The sequence below is a fragment of the Lutra lutra genome, chromosome 2, assembly GCF_902655055.1.
Source record: "Lutra lutra chromosome 2, mLutLut1.2, whole genome shotgun sequence".
NCBI lineage: Eukaryota > Metazoa > Chordata > Mammalia > Carnivora > Mustelidae > Lutra > Lutra lutra.
In genome coordinates, this window is record NC_062279.1 from 16,680,025 (window position 1) to 16,703,093 (window position 23,069).

The 23,069-nt window shown below is 40.0% G+C and overlaps 1 protein-coding gene across 1 annotated transcript; it reads right to left on the reverse strand.

The window, feature by feature from the left end:
- Positions 1 to 5,404: 5,404 nt before the first annotated feature.
- Positions 5,405 to 6,983, reverse strand: LOC125091604 (sulfide:quinone oxidoreductase, mitochondrial-like). Its single transcript, XM_047715266.1, has one exon. The coding sequence runs from the start codon at positions 6,964 to 6,966 to the stop codon at positions 5,614 to 5,616; it is 1,353 nt and encodes a 450-aa protein (XP_047571222.1). The 5' UTR covers positions 6,967 to 6,983; the 3' UTR covers positions 5,405 to 5,613.
- Between the last annotated feature and the right edge of the window lie 16,086 nt (positions 6,984 to 23,069).

The window sequence follows — 23,069 nt, forward strand, 5'->3', positions numbered from 1 at the left end:
TTTATTTATTTGACAGAGAGAGCTATCACAAGTAGGCAGAGAGGCAGGCAGAGAGAGAGGAGAAGCAGGCTCCCCGCTCAGCAGAGAGCCCGATGCGGGATTCAATCCCAAGACCCTGAGATCATGACCTGAGCTGAAGGCAGAGGCTTTAACCCACTGAGCCACCCAGCCACCCTGATAGATTAATTTTTTAACCATGTATTTATTAACATATCACTCTCTTGTACAAAAATCCTCTAATGGCTATCCACTTTCTATTGAATTAAGTATATTTAATTCATTTTACTTTACATCATAAGGCCCTTTGTGATACAAAAATCATCACGATGGCTAACACTGAGGGAGCTTTACTACTTCCGTGCACTGTGAAACACTACACGTATGTGTGTTATCGCCTTTGATCTTCACAATTACCCCACATGGCAGGGGCCATTATTGTCTGTGTGTTATAAATGAGGATCCTGAGGGTTAAAACCTGGTTTCTTGATCTCAAGAACCTCAGGGGAGAGCCCATGAAAAAGTCTGTTCCGTAAGCCCTCCTCCACATACCGTCCCTTCCTGAGTCGCCCCAAAGCCTCACTGTTTCCTGTCTTCCTGTCTGGATCATGTTCCTCCTTAATTTTCTCATGTTTGCCTATTCATCTCATCCACATCCTCTACAGCCTGCCTCAAGAGCTCGCTCTCTTATTTTTCCCCTGATGGGTGCAATTCCCACATCTCTCAAGTCCTCCCCACTCTGCCCTATCCTCATGTCCCACTGCCTCACTTGGACCCTCTCTTAAACAGCACAGTGTGTATGTGTCTCATCCCACTGTGGGCTTGCTGCTCACTGAGTGTGAGAGTGCCTTCCTTCTCATTTTGATACCTTCTTCAATATTTAACACACTTGCCTGAACATGTAGTGACTTGATATGTGTTGAATTTCAAAGTCTAGATTTTTCTGCCTTGCTGGAAGAAAGCCTATTTCTGGGTAGGAACAGAACTAAGCAATTTGCATATGTTTTATTGTATTGGACACAGCACATCACACTTAGCTGACCTTCAAATATAGAATGAATAGAATGAAAGAAAAAAAAATCATGGGGTACCTGGTTAAGCATCTGCCTTCAGCTCAGGTCATGATCCCAGGGTCCTGGGATCGAGTCCCATGTTAGGCTCCCTGCTCAGGGGGGAGTCTGCTTCTCCCTCTCCTCCCTCTCCTCATGCTCTCTCTCACTATCTCTGTGTGTCTCTCTCTCATATAAATAAAATCTTAAAAAAAAAATCATGTGAGCTCTCTGAGTTTGTTCAACTATAAAATAAAGGGTTTGGAATAAATCATCTCTAAGATTCCTACCAGATCTAAAATGTTGAGTTTAACATTCTGTGTATTCAAGTATATCTCTTTTGCACCAGTAAATAAAACATAAGTGAAATTTACACCTCCCACAATTTAATCTGAGAAACCAGTATAACTATGTCTATATTTTATGTTAAATTTAAGGCCACATTAATTTCTTTACTCTTATTTATACTAGAAATCCTTAAGCATCAAAGTAAACTGGAACATTTCAATTGTTTTAGGAAATTAACCTGAGTATGCAGAAGAATACAATTTTAAAAGAAAATATCCAGCAATGAAAGAACTTTGAAGTTGTTAATGTTTTAGAATTATGTCCTATATCCTAAAGGGGCAAAGATTAGACATAATCTAAAGTACCCACTGGAACAGCTCTACGACAGTTCCTTTTGGCAAATACCAAGAACTTTATGTTATTTATTACTCAGAGCAGTGTCGGAATCCCACATTATTTGTTTTATTAAGTAGTACTTCAAATAGTCACGTTCATAGAAGCATTCTACACAATAACCAAAGGGAGGAAGCAACCCAAATGTCCATGAGTAGGTAAACAAATGGGGTCATACAACAGAATACTCTTTAGCTTTAAAAAGGAAGGAAATCCGGACACGAGCTACAATATGGAGGAACTCTGAAGACATTATGCAGAGTTAAGTAAGTGGGTCACAAAAGCACAAGTATTGTAAAATTCCACGTAAATGACGTACCTAGAGTGGTCAGACTCATAGACGGTGGGATGATGGTCACCAGGGTGTTGAGGGGGAGGGAAGAATAAGGAGTTGGTATTTTACGGATATAGAGTTTCCCTTTTGGAAGATGAAAAGGATCTGCAGATGGAGGGTGGTAATGACTGCTCGACAATGTGAATATACTTAATGCCACAAAATTGTATACTTAGAAATGGTTAAAATGGTAAATTTTGTATTATTTATAGTTTACCATGAGAAAAGAAGAACTTTGAGCAGGTAAAAGGACGATTGTAGTATCAAAAAAACAAAAACAAAGGCAATATATATAATACACTCTTCTCTGGTTCAAATACTCTGGCCAGTGATTGCCCAGATCTAATGAAGTGGCGGACATTGTGGAGGAGCTGCTGGTTGTGGAGGAGCAGGAATAAGGGGACAATCACACATGTATTAGGGGAAGGTACTATGATTTCCATGTTGTGCCATAAGAGCAAAGGATAGAGAGATAGGCCCTGTTATACTTGGGAAATGGGCTTTCTTGTGCTTTTCTATAGTATTCAGAACTGAATTGTGTCCTCCCCATCCCAACTCAAGCCCCAACCCCCGATGTGATGGTATTTGGAGCTGGGACCTTTGCCAGGTAAGTAGGGCTGGATTAGGTCATGAGATTAGGACCTTCATGATGGAGTCTACTAACAGGTGAATATAAAAGGAAGGAGAGTTCTCTGCTCCCCCTCCCCCATCTCCATGTGTACATACCAAAAAAGGCCATGTGAGGGAAGAGTGAGAAGGTAGGAAGGAAGAGAGCTCTCCCCCGGAACCACACTGGCCAGAACTTGATCTTGGACTACTAGCCTCCAGAATGGTGAGACATAAATTTCTTTTGTTTAAGCCATCCAGTCTATGCTATTTTATTACGGCAGCCTGAGCAGACTACTACATACACTGAAGAGACAAGTGTTGTAACAGGGCTTGATATAGGGTCCTGCCATCTGCACTCTTGAGTTTGGCTGGAATAGGATGGACAGGTTGAAACACACAGGTGAAGCACCCACTGTCACATTAAGAGTGAGGCCACAGGGACTGATTGCTAGGGCTGGAAAGCATCCAGGAAAAGGAGTTGAATTAGTAAAACTCCATCATTCTCCATGACACCAAGGATCTGGGCCCCTTAGCAACCCATTCGTGGATATTAGGAAAGTCTGTGATGGGCAGAATCACAGAAATATGCATATTTCAAGAGTAAAAATAGTGTAGGAACATATTAAAGGAAAAAAAATATGAGAAAGAACAGAGCAAAAGGATCAAATGCTGAAGAAAATCTTGGCAGGAGGTGTTGGGAAAAAGTGGGAGTAAAACCTGTCAAATGCTGTGTGGCCCCCAGCGTATTCCCATAACATTAAAATTAGATTTTGACTAATTTTCCAACATATTACTTGGTTTCAGAAGTAAGAAATATAAAGAGATAGTCATTTCTGCTGTTGGAAGTTTTCAAAAATAAAAATAGATTTGAAAATTTCAGTGTATATTTCCAGTTGTACAGATGTAGTCTCCAGCTTCGTTTAAGAACGGTCTTAACCTAGAGCATTTGAGTCCATACCAATGAAATCATCTGTTACACTGAAGACTTGACCAAGGGTATCACAAGCACACAGATGTCTTATCCACAAAGCTCCAATTTCCCCCTTGTATTGTTTGTCTGTCAGAATCAATATCTCTCTGGGGTCTGCTTTTGGGGCCCAGCCAATCAGCTCCATTGTGCTGACACAGCCCAGTTTATGCCAAATTGAGCTGCTGCCTCCATCCCCATTAAGGAAACAAAGCACACAATCATCCCAGACATTGCATCCCATTGCTATAGCAAACATGACTGCGACTTGAAAATCACAGACTGTCAGAGAATGGAGGGGGCCCAGAGACAGCCTCATCCCAGCCCAGCATTTTCCTGGAGAGGAAACAGAAGGGGAGCAATCATTAGTGAGCTAGTGACAGAGCCTGGACCCACCCCCCCCCCCTTTCTGAGTCCCAGCCTTGTTCTATTTATACACTACCTAGGAACCTAGGAATGCCACAACATCAATTTTTAAAATCCCCCTTCACCTAATCACATTGCTTTACACACTTCCCTTAATTTTCGACTCGATAAAGTATGACTTACTAGTTATGTGCTTCCAAGAACCCAAGACAGGGGAAAGAAAAAGTATGGATTCAGGCAATAGGCTCATGGAGAGCCAAAATTCACACCCTAAGCCAAGTTTTGATGGGTGATGGGGGGAAAAAAATGGTGTCACTGAAACCAAGGCCACCAACTATATCAAGGTCAAGGCATAGTGGACATTATTTTGGCAGCACAGCATCTTCTGAACTCAATGCCTATGTTGGAGTAATTCTCTACTGCCGGAACACCTTCACTATTAAATCATTCTGATAAAGAATCCCAAAAATCCAGGTACACATTTTCCCTGGCCCTGTAACTTACTTCAGCCTCTGCTCCAGCCCCCAACTTTCAATAGGGAACAAAGAACCCAGAGAGGCAAATTCATGGAGGGAAATGCAGTAGTGGCAAGAGCACCCAATCTCCCAGCTGTGTGGTCATGGGGACGGGGTAGCATCTGGTGTTCTATCGTAATAGCTCCATGCCAGTCAGGACACTGAGTGGTCTGGTTCCAGTGTCTGGCTGACTTCTTGTTCAGTGTTCAGGTCTCAGTGTCTGTGGCCTTAGCCAGGACTTTGACGCTGATGGGTCCCCACAAGGCAGCAGAGACTGAAGGACAGGGTTCTTCTCTGAGAAATTGGCCTTAACAGCAAGAAACTTGAATAAGAGTGATGTCAGCACACTGTAGCACTGAAAATTTATTTTTCAGAGAAATAAAATGGAGGCAAACTGTCAGTGTTCTTTTCCTTTCAGGAAATATTACTTGTGAAAAAATTTGATTACAAATTTGTAGCACAAATCTTTACTTGTGTGAAAATCTACCAGAGAAAATAGTCAATGAGGACTGATTAAAAGAATATCTTAAAAAAAAAAAAAAAGAATATCTTAGACCGATGGGGTTTGAAATCCCAATGAATGGGTATGGCCATAATAATTCATTTCTATAGAAGGACAGTATGATCACTGGCCAGAAAATAGCTATGGATTGGTTCAAATGATCTCATTTTGTAAAGTTGGGTAAAATAAATACTCCCATGGATTCCATGGTGGTTTTATTATGGCATTTGTTATGGGAAGCAGGTGGCAAAGATGGATTCCAATGGGTTTATGCATAAGGAAATGCACTTAAAGAAAATGAGTAATTTTATGCATTGTCGGGTTCTGATTTTTTTTTTTCAATGGCAAGCTTTTATTTAAAAAATAGAAATCTATCCTCTCACTTGAATATTTCCAAAGCATCAAACTCATCCGGGGCAGACCACACGGTAGCTATCCAGAGGCACTAAAAAGGGAGGCATTTGGTCACCATGATCCAGCAATTAAGTCTTTGCACAGGGTTAGGTTTTAAGTTCTTCCTGCTGCTCTTGGTCAATCAGCGACTGTGATTTGGGTTCAGAAGCCATCCAAGGAGAGCGAGGGTTGAGCCGTCCTTAACTCATACCCAGATGGAACACCTTCCTCAGAAAAGCTGGTCCTCCCCAGTAACCCCTCAGCATCATATTCCAATACAGGAAAGGCATCAGGTTGGCCTTCATGAGGTACATGGTAAGTCGCTCTCTGCTCTGGTCAAAGGGGAAGGTTTCCAGCGGCTGAACATTGTAGTCGAACTCCGCAAGAATCACACGGTTGTAGCCAGTCACCAGTGGACACGAGGTGTAGCCATCGTACTTTTTCATTGGTTTTTGATTCTTCATAATCAGAGAAATTGTTCTGTCAAGTGTTCCTGACTGGGCAGCCACTGCAGCTGCGGTCTTTGACGTGGGAAGGTTGGTGCAGTCCCCGATGCCAAAGACATTGGGGTATTTCTTGTGTTGAAGAGTTTCTTTATCGATGTCCACCCAGCCGGCAGCATCTGCCACAGGACTCGTCTTGAGGACATCTGGCGAACTCATGGGTGGTGTTACATGAAGCATTTCATATGAGATAACTTGGGTCTCTCCAGGTTTGTCCAGATTCTCAAAAACAGCCTCCTGTCTATCAGCTCGAACTTCGATGAGATTTTGCTTGTAGTTAACAGTGAGGTTCCTCTCCTGGATGATCTCCTGCAGGGCAGCTGCGTACTTCTTAACCCCAAAAATGGTTCCAAGAGAAGTGTTGAAAATGATATTGGCCTTGGATCGCTTCCCTGTCTTCCGGAAATAGGCTTCTGACAAATACATGATCTTCTGGGGCGCTCCAGCACATTTTACAGGGGTATTTGGGAAGGTAAAGATGGCATTGCCCTCCTTGAAGTCCTGCAGAGCTTTCCACGTCTTCTCCACCGTCTTCACTGAATAATTGGACCCTATTTTGGGATGGTCAAAACCTTCAGGTAAGCCTTTGATCTTCTCATAGTCCAGCTGAATCCCAAGAGCAATAATAAGGTATTTGTAGGAAATCTCCTTGCCACTGTCTATGTGGACACAGTTCTTGTCTGGGTTCAGCTCAACCACTCGAGCTTTGATCCATTCTACGCCAGAGGGTATCACACTTGCAGTGGGACGGCCCGAGGCGGATAGCTGCTTGGCTCCAGCGCCCACCAGTGTCCAGATTGGCTGGTAGAAATGCCTCTCACTGGGCTCAACAATGGCGACATTCTCCGCACCCACTCTCCTCTTCATGCGGGCGGCCATACTGATCCCACCACTGCCCCCACCCAGCACCAGCACTTCATAGTGGTTCTTGGCGGCAAGGCTGGACCTTGTGTGCAGCTGAAGGAGGCTAGTCTGCTGAGTGCCCAGCCTGAGGGAGCAGGCAAAGAGCTGGGCTCGAGGGCCAGACGCCAACGCGGCCAGTGGGGTCATCTTCAGGCTGGATCAGGTCTGAGCTGCTCTATCCTGAAGGTCTCAATCTGGCCAAAAAGCAAGCTTTCAGCTTGTCTTACAGGATGCTTAGTTTGCCAGCACGCTTCAGACCAGTCGGTCTACATGTTGAGCAGACCCCAACAGAACTGCTTTGTGAAGACCAATGGGGTACTCAGATGGTGGGGCAGTGTTCAAAGGCAATATCAAGGCTACATCTCCATGTGCCAGGCACTGTCATGAGCCTCACTAAGCTATTTTGAAGATTTTTAAATAATGATAAATCAAGAAAAATGTAAGGCCACCTAAAATATTACATAAAATACAGCAGGATTTCTGTATTCTCTGCAACCAATTATTTGAAAATAAGTCAAAAAGTAGAGGATACTAGAAAATAATTTCGGGGATATAATTTGAATGACTGTGAGAACACATTTGACCTTTGATACAGGATACTGAATTCATATGCCCATTCCTTAACTTGATGGCAAAGCCCGGTATGTACAATTATGTGGGTGTGGGTGGTCTCCAAGGCCACACTGTTCTCAGAATGGTTTTTTGCTTTTGTAAATTGAATGATCAGTCCTCTTATTACACTGATCTTAAGGGCATATATAATAAGCCTTTGAAAAATATGGCCTCCTTTGTATTTCAGGATGAATTTCTACAGACTAGATAAGTTTTTCTGAAGATCACTGTTATCAATTAGACATTTTGAAATGACTTGAAATGTTTTCCTAAATGTTTTCAGAAAACCAGTTTATTTTGTAGTTTTAGCCAAAAAGTGCCCTTTGTCATACAATTAATTCACTTAGCATTCATAATTTTTTCATATGATGAATTGCAAAAATAAAATCATAGACTGGCTTTCTGGTTGGATTTCAGGTGAGATGTGCTTAGGCCAGAGCTCTTCCTCAGTGTTTGATTTTTCCCATATTTGTTGTTGTTGTTTTTTACAAACTCAGAGAAAAGATTTAGACATGTTTGCTGCCATTAGTTTACTTAGCAGATGTCAAGAATAAACAGGCTGTTGGATTAAGGAGAGTAGTAGTATTTAATGATGATTGCATTAACACCCTCCCACAGAGCAAGGATTGTATCTCCAAGTAACTTTCATAGCAAGAACGGGCTGTACTGAGAGCTGACCTCCGGTGGGGCTGGGAAGGCAGATCAGGAAAAAGGAAATGCCAGTGGTGTTGTGTTTTCATTTAATCATGGACACTAACATCAAAAGTTGATTTTGAAGGCAAAGGGAAAGTTCTGACAATGTTGGAAGAGTAGAACTTTCCACCGTCTCAAACAATTACAAGAATGAGGAGAACTCTAAAAACGGAAGAATACCAGAGAAATAGAAATATGTGAGAGATTATTTATACTGAGCTCAACTAGGGCCTTAATATGCTGATAAGGTAAAACTTCAAAAAGTGGAATTTTCCCAAGCTAGCTTCTTTTGGAAATACAAATAAAATTTAACTTAGAGGACAGTATTTCACACTGGAGATATTGAGACCGAACATGATAGAATAATTTTCTTTAAACAACTAATAACTGTGTTTTGACATATGGGAATTACTTGGAATTTCTACTTATTTCAATTTACTGTTCTTTTTCTAAACACAGAGCTACCATGTGATGTAAAATGAAATGATTGATAAGGGATGTCCTGTGACCTCCATTGGGTGTTCTTTGTACCGTTTTCTTTGGCATTTGTCTCTGCAGTGTGTACCCACAAGCAAAGAGCCGTATCTTCTGCAAATGCTGCAGTCATAGGGCTCTTAGTTGAAGGATAATTTCACTAGGAAGGACTGTCAGCATATGGGTGAATTTCACCCAGTGGTTACCAGCTTCTCCACTGATAGCTGCCCTCCATTATAAACACTACTTACACAAGGGAGAGAATGAGTTACCACATGTCAGTTGTTAGTATGTATTACTGAACCACTGGAAAAGCTATAGTCACCTGTATTAACCATAAATATTGACAATTGGAAAGGATATACCTCATGACCTACTACGTGTAGCCATAGTAAATAAAGACACAGAATACGCATATGAGTTCAAGCTAAGGTATGAGAAAATTTTAAAAGCTAGTGAGTTTGGCAGTCCCAAAGCAGAGATTAACATTCTACATAAACATGATGACTATAATACTATGAATTTTTTAAAGAGTTTATTTATTTGTCAGAGAAAGACAGAGAGCACAAGCAGGGGGAGTAGCAGGTAGGGGAGGAAGCTGGCTCTCCTCTGAGCAAGGAGCCCGATTTGGGACCTGATCCCAGGACCCTAGGATCATGACCTGAGCCCAAGGCAGACTTAAATGACTGAGCCACCCAGGCATCCCATAATACTATGACTTTTTTATATATAAATAGACTTTATGTCTTAATGAACACTTTCTTATTAAATCCCACTCCTGCGTGAAAATAGAACAAAGATGATAGGCCAGATTTTGATACTATTTCTACTTGTGTGATATCTGCAAAAGTTCCTTCATACCCTAAGACACTGAAAGTTCTAAGATCTATATTCTAAATAGATAATTCTAGCAACTGAACAGTGGGAAATGAAAAGGGAATAATATAAGAAGGAGATTAGCAAGGACAAGATTTTAAAAGTCTGTGTCAAAGAGAGGCCTGAACCTAGTACTATGTCTACAAGGAATGAGAGGAGGGAGTTTTTTATTTGTTTGTTAGTTTTGTTTTGTTCTGATATAGCTATCAAATTCAATGATTCACTGCATGATAGCAGACTAGGAGAGAACAATGAAAACATTAAGAATAATATCTGGGCATTTCAGGCACAGTGTTGCTTGGAGTTAATCAGTAAATGAGTGGCAAAATAAATACATAACAAAGTCTACAAAAACAAAAATTTAACCTGTGGCAGCACTGATGTGCATTTAGTCCTGTTGTCTGGTCTTTGTCTCTGGGGAAGAAAAAGTCAAAGATGCAACAGAAATAAAATGAGGAGTAACACGAAAAAGGTATCAGTTTAGTGTGGGGTGACGCCCAAAATCTTGAGGAAAAGCAAAGAAAATATGATTTGGATGCTGTGAACTTTGCTATAGAGGCCAAGGCATTGTGTGATTTAAGAAAGATGCATTGAGTGTAAATCAAAATAACAGGTATGCTAGCATACGCCACACAATGTTGTACCTGATGTGATCAAATGTAGTAGCGAAGCCCCTCCTGCCTAGGGGATGTTTAATAGAGCTACACAAAAGGGATCATGCTTTGGTCCAATGAAGGATTCTTTGTAGCTCCCTTTTCAAGCAGGGAAATGTCTTTAGAGCTACAGGGAGCCTAACAACTTTCCCTTCATCATGGTGCAGAGAGAGGACACTAGTCTCCAGGGCAGCCTGCTTCAGAGCACAGGAGACAGGCACCAATGTGCTTTCTGACACAGAAGACTCACAGTAGAAAAAGAGGGTGTGGTTTCATGCAACCAACCCCACAATTCATACGCTAAGGCCCAGAGGTGAGAATGAGCTCTTCTGGTGTAGAAAAGACGATCTGGGAGACACCAAAGATGATCCAAGCTGGACCAAGGTAGAAACAATTCCTTAGTCATCTGGGGAAGGGTTATCAATGGTTCTCAGGTAAGAATAATTGGTTGCTGTTTTCAAGACCCACATCATCTTCTGTACCATTCACTGTATCTTAAGCATGCACAGTGATTGGGATATATTTTTCATTTCAGGATGTGGATTCACTCATTCTTGACTGTCCCTTTTACGAGGCACTGAGTTTAAAACCTATCTAGTAATCAACTAACCAACCAACCAACCAATGAATACCTCTGAGAATTCCCAGAGCTAAGAATGTCTAGTTGTCAAGAGTGTGACATTTAGAGTTGGAAAAAATGAGGTAGAAAAAATTAACAATTTCTTTCTGAAATAAGTAGATCTGTGTGTTGATGAGCTAAATATTATATTAGAGTCTATGAGTAGTGTACCCTGAAGGTGTGACACAGTATTTACAACCTAGGAATTTACTCAGTCATTCCACCAGCATTCACCAAATGCTTCCTATGCTGGACAATATGGAAAACTTATTTTAAAAAGATAAAGCTTTAAAGTATGAGAACTAGTTAAGCGACTGCCACAGCATAAAGGAAAACAGATGAGGTCATTCTAAGGGAGACGCGGTGGCATTAGAAGGGAGGAAACAGAAAGAAGAGAAATTTTGACGTAGTCAATAGTTTTTAAGTTAAAAAAAAAAAGCATCATAGTTCAGAAAAATTTATTACTATACACAAGAGTAAAAGAGGAAATTGAGTAGATCCTAACTTGTGACAGATAATAGACCAGCCCATTATATAGTGAGATCCCAACAGATAACCACACAGCCTCTACATCAACAGTGGGGATTTCTTTTTTTTTTTTCTTTTCTTTTCTTTTCTTTTCTTTTCTTTTCTTTTCTTTTCTTTTCTTTTCAGATTTTATTTATTCATTTGACAGAGGGAGAGAGAAAGAGAGAGAGCAAGCACAAGCAGGGAGGGCAGCAGAGGGAGATGGAGAAGCAGGCTTTCTGCTGAGCAGGAGTCCTACATGGGGCTTGATCCCAGGGTCCAGAGATCATGATCTGAACTGAACTCAGACACTTGACTGACTGAGCCACCCAGTCACGCCAGCCATGAGGATTTCTTTAGCCAAGTGCAAATCTCAGTTTTCTCACTAAGTAGAATTCAAGTTGGACTTATGTGGAGGTCAAAGGAGTCAGCTCTGTGCATCTTACAGGAAAACCCTTCTGGTCATAAAATGATTAAGAGCACTAGGCTATAGAGATGATTGCCTGCAAAGTGACAGAAGCCTCATTTTCCAAAAATTTTGAAAGAATTTAGGGCAAAACTGAGGGCAGAGGAAGACAGGTCATATGTAGGAATAAAATACATGGGAATGAAATGCAATGAGAAGGTGTTACCAGAATAAGTGTGTATTACACACTCAATACTTTTTGAGCTGGAAGACAGAAATGTCCCACGGTTTGCTGCTATACTCTGTATATATGTGTGAGTGTGTGTATTTGTTGGCGAGAGAGAGAGAGAGAGAGAGATTGCAACAGTTCCGACCACAGATCTGATCCAGCAAGAACTAAATTTAACCCAAAGCCTGTGGATGGGCCAATGAAAGCAGTGTCTTAGACAGGTGTCTTAGACTGTTTACGGACATTTGTCTTTTTCTGGGTCAAGTCTGACCTCATTTGGTGCAAATCCAATATTTGGAATCTCAACTGACTAAAATAAGAGAGATAAATTAGGTTGCATTTATTTGGTTTCTTAAAGAATTAGTTCTGGAATCCCCTTAGTCAGTCTGAAAGGATGATCCCATTTGTAAAATTTAATTCATCTCCATCATTTCAGAATACATATATGGTCAAAAATCTATTTCCCAAACTAGATTTTCCCCTTGCCTTTCCCAAGATTTTGAACAAAAAATTTACAGTAAAATAACTTATGAAAGAAATGTTTTTAAAATGTCAAGGAGCTAATTTGGGTTTAAAACAAATTCATTCTAATCACTCAAACTTCCTGTCTACAGCATTTTTAACAATTAAGGTTTCTAACAATGATTATAGATCTTTGATTAGCATGCAAAGACATAAACTTGTCTTTGTTAAATTATTCTTGTTAAGGTAAGTGTTGAAATGATTATTAGGGTTTCAATGAGATACCAGCTCCTTGGCATGGAAAGATAAATGTATACTTACTGGACAATTCTTATAAGGCAAGCAATGAAATCAGCAAGGTCACAAGATTAAAGTTCAATTGCCCAGAATATTCACATAGCCAACTTACTGGAAACCTGAATTTTGTGGCTAAAAAAGGGCTTTTACTCCATGCTTCCGGCTTAACTTTTAAAGCCTAAGTTTTACAAAATGTGAAATAGCAGCCCCTTAGTCAAAGTATATGTATCATAAGAAAGATCTATTGTAAAAAGGTTATTATGCAGATTATCAGTCCGAATTATTGTATGAGCAGTTTGCCCTGTTCGTTCGTTTGTTCTTTCTTTCTTTCTTTCTTTCTTTGACAGACAGAAATCACAGGTAGGTAGAGAGGCAGGCAGAGAGAGGAGGAAGCAGGCTCCCCGCGGAGCAGAGAGCCCAATGCGGGGCTGGATCCCAGGACCGTGGGATATGACCTGAGCTGAAGGCAGAGGCTTTAACCCACTGAGCCACCCAGGTGCCCCGCCCTGTTCTTTTTAACTGGCATCAGGAAATGGTATTCTTAAAGTATATTAGATGGGCTTCTATCCATTTTTCAAAATCCAGCTAAAAATGTTTCCTGAGATATCACTGCTGAAATAAACACCACTCTGAAGTAATACTACATTTTAAAGTTTCAACTTCTGAGTCTCTCTTTGAATACTTGGAGACAAAAAGGGCAAATTATTTTTAAATCCTTTACATATTTTCTGTTATATTAGGGTGAACAAGAGGAAATTATAATGTTAGAGGCTATAGGGTCTAAAATAGTTGTTAAAGACAACATAAAAAGACTATTTGGGGAAGACTAAGATAGAAAAGGAAGAAATTCTAACTTGGTCCCAAGTTAAGTGGCCTGTGGAACAAGTGAACCAAAGTATTTGATATTTTATGCCAAAGCATTTTCAAATAAAAACCTCCTTATTGTAGAATGAGATAATTACTACATGAATCTTTTGACTGGTTGCCTTCTTGGGAATACTAACTTCAATGATTAGTCTCCAGAGAGGATAGTGAGAAAAACTTACATGGGGAATTCTAAGCCCTCTGCAAGTAAAAGAGAGGTTAGAGATAGGATTGGTATTATATATATATATATATATATATATATATATATATATATATAATACCAATCCTATATATATATATATAAAATGTTGTCACACATGTTCAATCCTAATTGCATTGTTTCTTGCTAAAGCTGCTATAACATCCCTTAAGTTATCAATTCTCTATATTACTTCAATTCACTTCTGTTGAGAGCAAATGGTTTAGCTGTTTGAACTTTGTGCAATATTCCCAACTGAGATATTAATTCTTTGGCAAAGTAATTAAAAGCTCTTTTCTGACATCATAATTCTGAATTGGAATCTGGCTTTGCCATTAACTAGTTGCATGCCTTTAGAGAAGTTACTTACCGTCTCTAAACCCCAGGCTCCTTAATCTGCCAACTGACCATAACAATAGCACTGTTTCCCTGGGGTGTTGCAAGTATTAGATAGATCTATGGAAGGTTCTCAGTGTGGTGACTGCCTGGTCCATAATACGCATGTAATAAATATCAGCCACTGTTATTACTATTATTATCAATTATAACAATAATTAATATTAATATTATTTATTAATAATTAATTGACTGATTATTAATTAAACTAATAATTTTGATTAATTAAACTAAAAGGAATGTAACATAGCTTTTTTGCTGTTGTGATCTTTTGGGGGGTATACTATAAGAAATGATTTGCTATCTCTGGATCCTGAACTAAAAATCCATAATCCTTAGAGAAAAAACTTGGGCTTTTTAAGGTTACTGTGAAGTTCACAGACAATAAATATAAAGCATGTCACATAGTGTCAGATCCTCAGTAAATGGTAGGAAGTGATATTGTTCCCTTTAGCATCATGATTTCATAAATTTACAATCTTGTCCATTTTGGCTTGATCCATGAATGATTGAGGCCAACAGGCAGAAGGAGTCATTCATGCTTTCTGAGGGTAACATTAATAATAATAATATGATGTAGGCTAAGTTTGTGGTTAGCATATGCCCTTCTTTTTTTTTAATATTTTATTTATTTATTTGACAGAGAGAGAGAGAGAGATTACAAGTTGGCAGAGAGGCAGGCAGAGAGAGAGAGTAAGGGAAGCAGGCTCCCCACTGAGCAGAGAGCTCGATGCAGGGCTTGACCCCAGGACCCTGAGATCATGACCTGAGCCGAAGGCAGAGGCTTAACCCACTGAGCCACCCAGGTGACCCAGTATATGCTCTTTTTTAAATTCCTTTTCCTCTCAAAAGGAGGTACAGTTAGGTGCCAACAGGTCTAGACCTCTTCCCTCTCCTGCCAATATGTTTTTAGAAAACTGTTTGTTAAAGAACTTAAATAATTGAGTTTATATCTTCTTTTCAGGCTACGGTTTTACATGTTGACACATAATTCTTTTTTTTTATTTTAATTTTTATATATGTTTTATGTATTTTTTTGCTTTTATTATTTATTTATTTTTTTAATTTTCAGCATAACAGTATTCATTCTCTTACACCATACACAAAGATAAACTCAAAATGGATAAAAGACCTCAACGTGAGACAGGAATCCATCAGAATCCTAGAGGAGAACATAGGCAGTAATCTCTTCGATATCAACCACAGCAACTTCTTTCAAGATATGTCTCCAAAGGCAAAGGAAACAAAAGCGAAAATAAACTTTTGGGACTTCATCAAAATCAAAAGCTTCTGCGCAGCAAAGGAAACAGACACATAATTCTTTAAAATAATGATGGAATGGCCTGCATGAGCAGTGGTAACTGTTTTGTAAAGATCTTTGTAAAGATCTTTCTCAGAGCCTCTCCAAGGGCACCGTAACCTTGAAACTTACCAAGTGGTTCTGATTATAAAGGAATCCTGTTCAAGGGAATTGTTCAATGGAAGGCATCAAAATATTCAAATGAATAAAGCATGCAGAGAACTCTACAATAATTACCATGGTGTGCTGTCAAGGTTATACTCGATTTAGAAAACTACTGGCCCATATAATTTTGTCTTATTTGCCATCAAGAAATACTTCTAGAGCAAAAATAACCCATTCTTCTGGGAGCTGACTTCCTTGGCCATGGGATGATGTATTTCTTAAAAGTCTGAAAACCATCATGTAGGGGCGCCTGGATGGCTCAGTTGGTTAAGCATCTGACCGTTGATTTTTGGTTAGGTCATGATCTTAGGATCATGAGCTCAGGGTGATGAGACTGAGCCCTGCATTGGGCCCCATGCTCAGTAGGGAATTTGCTTGAGATTCTCTCTCTCCCTTTGCCCCTACCCTCTACCCCCTGTGCGTGTCCTCTCTTTCTCTCTCAAATAAATAAAAAGTATCTTTAAAATCCATTGCGCATTTATTTTAAACTACTTTGAGATTAGAATTTTATTTACCTGAAAACAATGGCTTCCTATTGTGACCCTAATTCTCTAAATTTAGTTGATGAGCCTATAACGTTATATGAACATGACTTCTGAGGGAGAAAGACCTTCCTGAAATATCCCAGCCCCATGCAGCAAAAGGGCAGCAGGACCATGGTCTACAGGCAAGAGGAATGCCACTGAATTGGGAGACACTATTTTTATGTTTTAGAAATGGGGGTAGGGAATGAGAGGAATGTGGGAATTCACTTAAGTAAGTATGTCCCACCTCATTCCAGTAGCACTGGACAGACTCCAGAGCTGGACAAAGAAAGAAGCTTCTCTGGTGACAATGGCCTCTTTGGCCTCGGGACTTCAGAGAGACACTGTCTCTCTGGGAGAAAGTAAAAATCTCCCCCTGTGTGATGCTCTGCCTGTGTGTACTACCTCTGAGGCAGGCAGGAAGAAGGACTGTTCCTCTGTCTTGTAAACAGATAATATTACAGGCAACCCAAAGACAGAAGCAACTTAGAAACATCAAATGTTATGTGAGGCAACCTCAAATCCGATTTTGATATTATAGAGAAGACCTGGTATACTGGGAGAGGAGAAAGCACAAAAACAAGTAGTTTCCAGGCACTGCACAAGGCTCAGGGCTTCAGACAGAGACATGACCGAAGGAGAAGAGTCGTCACCCCCAAGGGCCAGAGTGGTAATGCCAGCCGGCCAGCCCATCTAACAGTGGCCATACTACCCAGTAAATCAGCTTCCCCTACCCTGAGGACTGCAAAGTGTTAAGGAACCATTTCTGAAGGGAGTCCATGGGGCGCCTGGGTGGCCTAGTGGGTTAAAGCCTCTGCCTTCAGCTCAGATCATGATCTCAGGGTCCTGGGATCGAGACCCACATCGGACTCTCTGCTCGGCAGGGAGTCTGCTTCTCCCCTCTCTCTGCCTGCCTCTCTGCATATTTGTAATCTCTGTCTGTCAAATAAATAAACAAAATCTTTAAAAAAATAAAATAAAGGGAGTCCATAAAACCATACTTAAATTAAGCATGTTTATAGATGATTTTATACATAGGTATATATGTATACAGACATATATACGCATAATATGCATATATGTATCATAGATACACACATGTGTATATAAAACACTATTTTAATCTGTTTAGAAGCTCCTTAAACATACTATTGACTTTAGCATTTTTTCCTCAATCAAGAGAGACTAAAAGTTATATTATTTTTATTACAGAAGTCTGCAAAATATTTAGTCTCTGAAAAATGACTTTTATGTGAATACGTTGGACTCTAGAAGCCAGTGTTCCAGTCCTCAAGCATAACAATATTCCCTTTCTCAAGTATAACGATATACCCATTAAATACTTAACATTTGCCTTTGGATTAGGTTTTAACTTGTTCTGTCTTTTCATATGTGTGTACTAAGTAATGATCCTCTATTAATTTCCAAGTCAAAGACCACATGCACAAGACAATTAGTGTTGTCAGAGCCCTTCAGACAAAAATAAAAATGAGTCTTCCCTGCGGTCATAAGAATAAAGACAAACTCTTCTAGGCCCAGCAGAAAGGAAATGACTTTCTGCCTCTTTCCCATCTTGTCTGGGCCCAAGGTGGTGGTCCAGGGTACTCTAGGGCAGTGCTTGATTTGGGGCAAGTCATATTGTCTCTCCACTACCATTTTTACTCTGCTAAAAACAGAGCAAAGTAAATATCAAAGTTATTCTAGAAAAAACCCTAGGAGAACTGATTAAAAATGCTCAAATATCTCTCTAAGTAAGGAAGGTGAGTGCAGAGGGAAGTAGAAGTCTGTCTTCTGCAATGATGATAACTGATCTGTGGATTGGAGGCATTATCTCCAAGCAAATTCTACGCAGGAAGTAGGCACTAATGGCAGATAGGAGAAATTCAGCTTGGTTTCCGGCCAGTGATCACAGGCAAGGGTACATAAGCCATATGAATGCTAGAAATTATTGCTGTTCACTTTCGTAACCATGGTTGGTGTCACACATCTCCAGATTTAATATGAAACTTCATCCAAAAATGAAAAAACTTTTGTTATTTATCAATTGTTTATTTGAACAAGCTCTTTACAGACATTGGGAAGTTAATTATTGATATTTGGTTTCTCAAAAAAATATTTATTTATTTATTTATTTATTTATTTATTTATTTATTTATTTATATGAGAGAGAGAGAGAGAATGCCCATGAGCTGGAGGGGAGGCACAGAGGGGGAGAGAGTGGGACAAGCAGTCTGGGCTGGGCACAGACACCATTGCAGGGCCTCATCCCAGGACCCTGAGATCATGACCTGACCTGAAAACCAAGAGTCCAACAAACAGCCGACTAAGCCACCCGGGGGCTCCAATTATTGATATTTGTGAAGATACCTGAGTCCAACCCAGAAAATTTAAAATTATTTTTAGCAGGACTGTATTTGGGTATGAATGAATATATATATTGAATTTACCTATAAATTTGTCATCCGTCAAGCATGGCCTAAGAAGATACCTAATGGTGGGGCGCCTGGGCGGCTCAGTGGGTTAAGCCGCTGCCTTCGGCTTGGGTCATGATCTCAGGGTCCTGGGATCGAGCCCCGCATCGGGCTCTCTGCTCAGCAGGGAGCCTGCTTCCTCCTCTCTCTCTGCCTGCCTCTCTGCCTGCTTGTGATCTCTCTGTCAAATAAATAAAAATAAAATCTTTAAAAAAAAAAAAAAAAGAAGATACCTAATGGTGCACTCTATAAAGAAGTGAGTTAAGCGTTTGCCTTCTGCTCCAGTCCAGATCCTAGGGTCCTGGGATCAAGGCCTGCGTTGAGCTCCCTGCTCAGTGGGGAGTCTGCTTCTCCCTCTCCTTCTGTTCCCCCCGCCCCGTTCTGCTCACTCTCATGCTCTCTCTCATGCTCAGTCTCTCATGCATGCTGGCACTCTCTCTCAAATAGATAAATTAAATCTTAAAAAAAAAAAGAAATAACCATTAATGAAAAATGAAGGCAATTTCCCAATTTTCATACTATCCTACACATATCTTGGACTATATGCATGAATCTGATATACACGAATATGATGTGTTATACCTATATCTATGTAAAAAGGCAAAGGTACCTGATTCTTCTCACTGCACCCCAAGTTCCTGCTTGAGAGAAATAATATTTATGGGGAATTGTTGGGAAGATTTGTGTTTATTTCTTCAGATACTTACTTGTGATTGTTGGTTGAAGTTAAACCATGGGATAGTGAATGTTCAGACCAAATTCCCTTGGTAGTCCATTTTCCCACCTAAATTATTTCCCCGGTTTGCTGTTTGACATCATAATGTTAACTTTTGTGGTGAGAAGCTATAAGCAGTAGTCATCTCCAATCACATATATACATGGAGAGAAATATGTATATATCTCCACCAGTGTATCCCCATGCCAGCATATGCCCACTCTCTCATTTAGAGCTCTGTGATACAACATTTCATATAAAAAACATATTTTATAGCTATGAAGTAGAAAAAGTTTAGTTTCTCCTGAGGAGTTGTTAATTGGAGTCCTTGAGATATAATTACCTTATATTCATCTCCCCTTTGGCCATGAGGAAATGCATTTTGTGGCCTGCATGTTTGGGTTATTGTTTTCCTAATAATTATTTTTAAAGATTTTATTTATTTATTTGACAGACAGAGATTACAAGTAGGCAGAGAGGCAGGCAGAGAGAGAGGAAGGGAAGAAAGTTCCCCACCAAACAGAGAGCCCGATGCAGGGCTTGATCCCTGGGATCATGACCTGAGCTGAAGGCAGAGGCTTTAACCCACTGAGCCACCCAGGCGCCCCAGTAATTTTGTTTTTTTAATTAAAAAATTTTTAATTTTTTATTAAAAAAATTAAATTAAATTTATTTTATTTTATTTTATTTTTATTTTTGTTTTATTCTTATTTTGTTTTTTGATGGTTGGTATTTTTTCTAAACTATCCATCTAAGTATGTGGTTTTGTTGGTATATGAGCTACCTCAGTTCTTTAGTGGAAAAATGCAGGGGATATAGATGAAGACAGGGTATAGCTCTAGTTATCGGTATAGACTGAAGCTAGACTCTCTCTTCCTCTCCCTGCCTGCATATCTTTAAATTGCACAATTTAGTTTAACTCATTTCAAATCTTTTCCACGTATCAAGGTACCGTTAGTTTTCAAAGTCATTAGACCTATCCTCTCTCTCAGTGACACATAACCACATACACACAAATGCTTGCCTTTTGGGGAATTAAAACCGTCTTAGAACTCTGTTCTAGACATAGCTAATTATATAATTTAATTAACTATTTAGGGAAATTGGAGAGGTAACTGTGGAGAACTACCTTAAGAGGTCAGCAGGCAGAGAAAGGTTTATTTCTTCACACATTTCCATGCCCATTCTCCTGAAACAAATACACTCAAAAGGATATTGCTTTGCCTTTTGTTTTCATTATTGTTGAGTTGCTGAACTGTAAACCTTGGAAAGGACTTGCTGGAAAATGAGTCTGTCTGCTCAGGAAAGGCAGAGAAGCCGTCAAGAGGATGGTGGGAAGTGTAGCAATCATTCTCAAGCTCTACTGCCTTTCCCTCAGGAGGCAAGTGTTCAGATTTCGGAAATCCAATGACTCCTTCATCAAATGGATTTTGGTAAATATTTCTAAAAGCTAGTAGAAACTTTTAGTAAAGTGAGTTGAGCCCAGGAAAATAAAATACAGGAGCCCTACCGTGGGCACGATGACAGAAACTCATTTTATCAAGACCAAACACAGATATGGTGGGCAACAGAACAAGGAGGCATGAGGCTCTGAAATAGCCCTGGATAAATATACAAAAATAAGTGAATATATGCATCAGTTCCCACTTCCCATTCCTCTACTGTCCTTCTCCCTCTATATAGACAAATTTAGTCAAGACATTGAAAGTCTTTCAAGCAATGCTTTATCATCTCATCACTATACAGCCAAAGATTCTGAGGAACGTTTGAGGGCTTGTGGTGGGAAGCTGCTTCACTGTCACTTGGCTTAATAAATACAACTTATAAAAACTTTGATCGCAGGGGCCCCTGGGTGGCTCCGTCGGTCAAGTGCCTGCTTTTGTCTCAGGTCATGATCGCAGGGTCCTGAGATCAAGTCCTACATCAGACTCCCTGCTCAGCAAGGAGTCTGCTTCTCCTTCTGCCCCTCTCCCCCACTAGTACACCCGCTCTCTCCCTTTCTCTCCCAAATAAATAAATAAAATCTTAAAAAAAAACAACCACCAAAACCTTAATCATGAGCTCCAAAAATAGAGAAACATGCAAAGAAATGTGAGCTGCTGGTCCTACTTTGCCCACTTGGTTCTTCTGCTGCATTTCTGTTTCTGGTAGCCACCGTTCACTGACAGCACCATGCCCGGCTGGGTATCTAACACTGTCCAAGACATAATGACAGGAAATTTTAAGACACACCTGATTTATGTTTCAGCCCAAATTCCCACTGGACCAGTCTGGCTCTATAACCCAGCTCTTCCCCACCACTGACTCCGTCTCTGCAGTATGAACAGTACTGAGAAATAGCGGTGGAAAATGACTGTACTGTAACTCGTGTATTTATAAAATACTGTGATACTAATTGAACATAAGGACCTGGCTACACCCTTCCCCATTTTCAATGCGTTTCTTGTGATTTGGATCTCTCACTGAAAAGAAATGATGGAGAAGCTTAGTCAATCCTTAGAATACAGTTTTACAAAATTTCTCACTCCATTTGATGCTCTCCAGTCCCACAAAATATGCAAATTCTGGAGTCTTTTAAATTTCCCATTCCTCTACTCTCCTTCTCCTTCTCCCTCCTTTCCCTTACATTTTAGAACACAGATAGAACTTTAAAATCCTGCTTCCTGGTGTGAAACTTTCATTGCATAACCTAAATCCTCTGTGTGTGTGTGTGTGTGTGTGTGTGTGTGTGTGTAAAGATATAGATAGATATCACAGTCAAAATTATATTATTAATGAAAAATAAAATATTTGTTAACAATTCTTTGACTTCAGTAAATAATTTAACATTATCCAATTTCCCTTCCCTTTCTTCAGATGCATGGTTTCACTTCACTTTTTTTCCCCTTAGGATTTTATTTATTTATTTGTCAGAGAGAGAGAGCACAAGCAGGCAGAGTGGCAGGCAGAGGCAGAGAGAGAAGCAGGCTCCCCACTGAGCAAGGAGCCCAGTGTGGGACTTGATCCCAGGACCCTGGGATCATGACCTGAACTAAAGGCAATGCTTAACCTACTGAGCCACCCAAGCATCCCAGAAAGACTCATTTCTGGAGCACCTGGGTGGCTTTGTGGGTTGAGCATCTGTTTTCTGCTCAGGTCATGATCCCAGGGTCCTGGGATAGAACCTGGCATGAGGCTCCCTGCTCAGTCGGGGGCCTGCTTCTCCCTCTGCCTCTGCCCCTCCCACGCATCAAGCTCTCTCCTGCTCACTCTCTCTCTCAAATAAATATATAAAATCTTTTAAAAAGACTCATTACTTACACACAATGTAGTATTTGATTTTTTAAAAAACTTCCATGAAAAATACTAAAACTATTACACATTAAATAATTTAATATTCAGTATTCCACAAAGAAGGCATTAATACTCTCCATTTTATCTGTTCAAAAATACAGACTCCAGAGAGATTAGTTAAGTAGCTCGTCCAAGTTTACAAGTGAGAAATAGCAAAGGATTCAGACTCAAGTTTATGACTTTTCTACTGAATTTCATTTCCTCTATGTCTCATAACATAAGCTTATCTCGTATCTCTGGTGAAAACTGTCTGAGATGCTCCAGTTTCGATCATTTTCATTTTAAGTCTACAAGTTTTCTTCTTGGTGAATACACTTAACTATAACTGAATGGTCTAAGGTGCGCATTTTATTTTATTTTATTTTAAGATTTTTATTTATTTCTCAGAGAAAAAAAGCACAAGCTGGGGGGTGGCAGGCAGAGCAGGCAGAGGGAGAAGCAGACTCCCTGAT

What these genes read in the sequence shown, in the direction of transcription:
- LOC125091604 (XM_047715266.1), bottom strand. Translation starts at nt 6,966, where the DNA reads ATGACCCCACTGGCCGCGTTGGCGTCTGGCCCTCGAGCCCAGCTCTTT.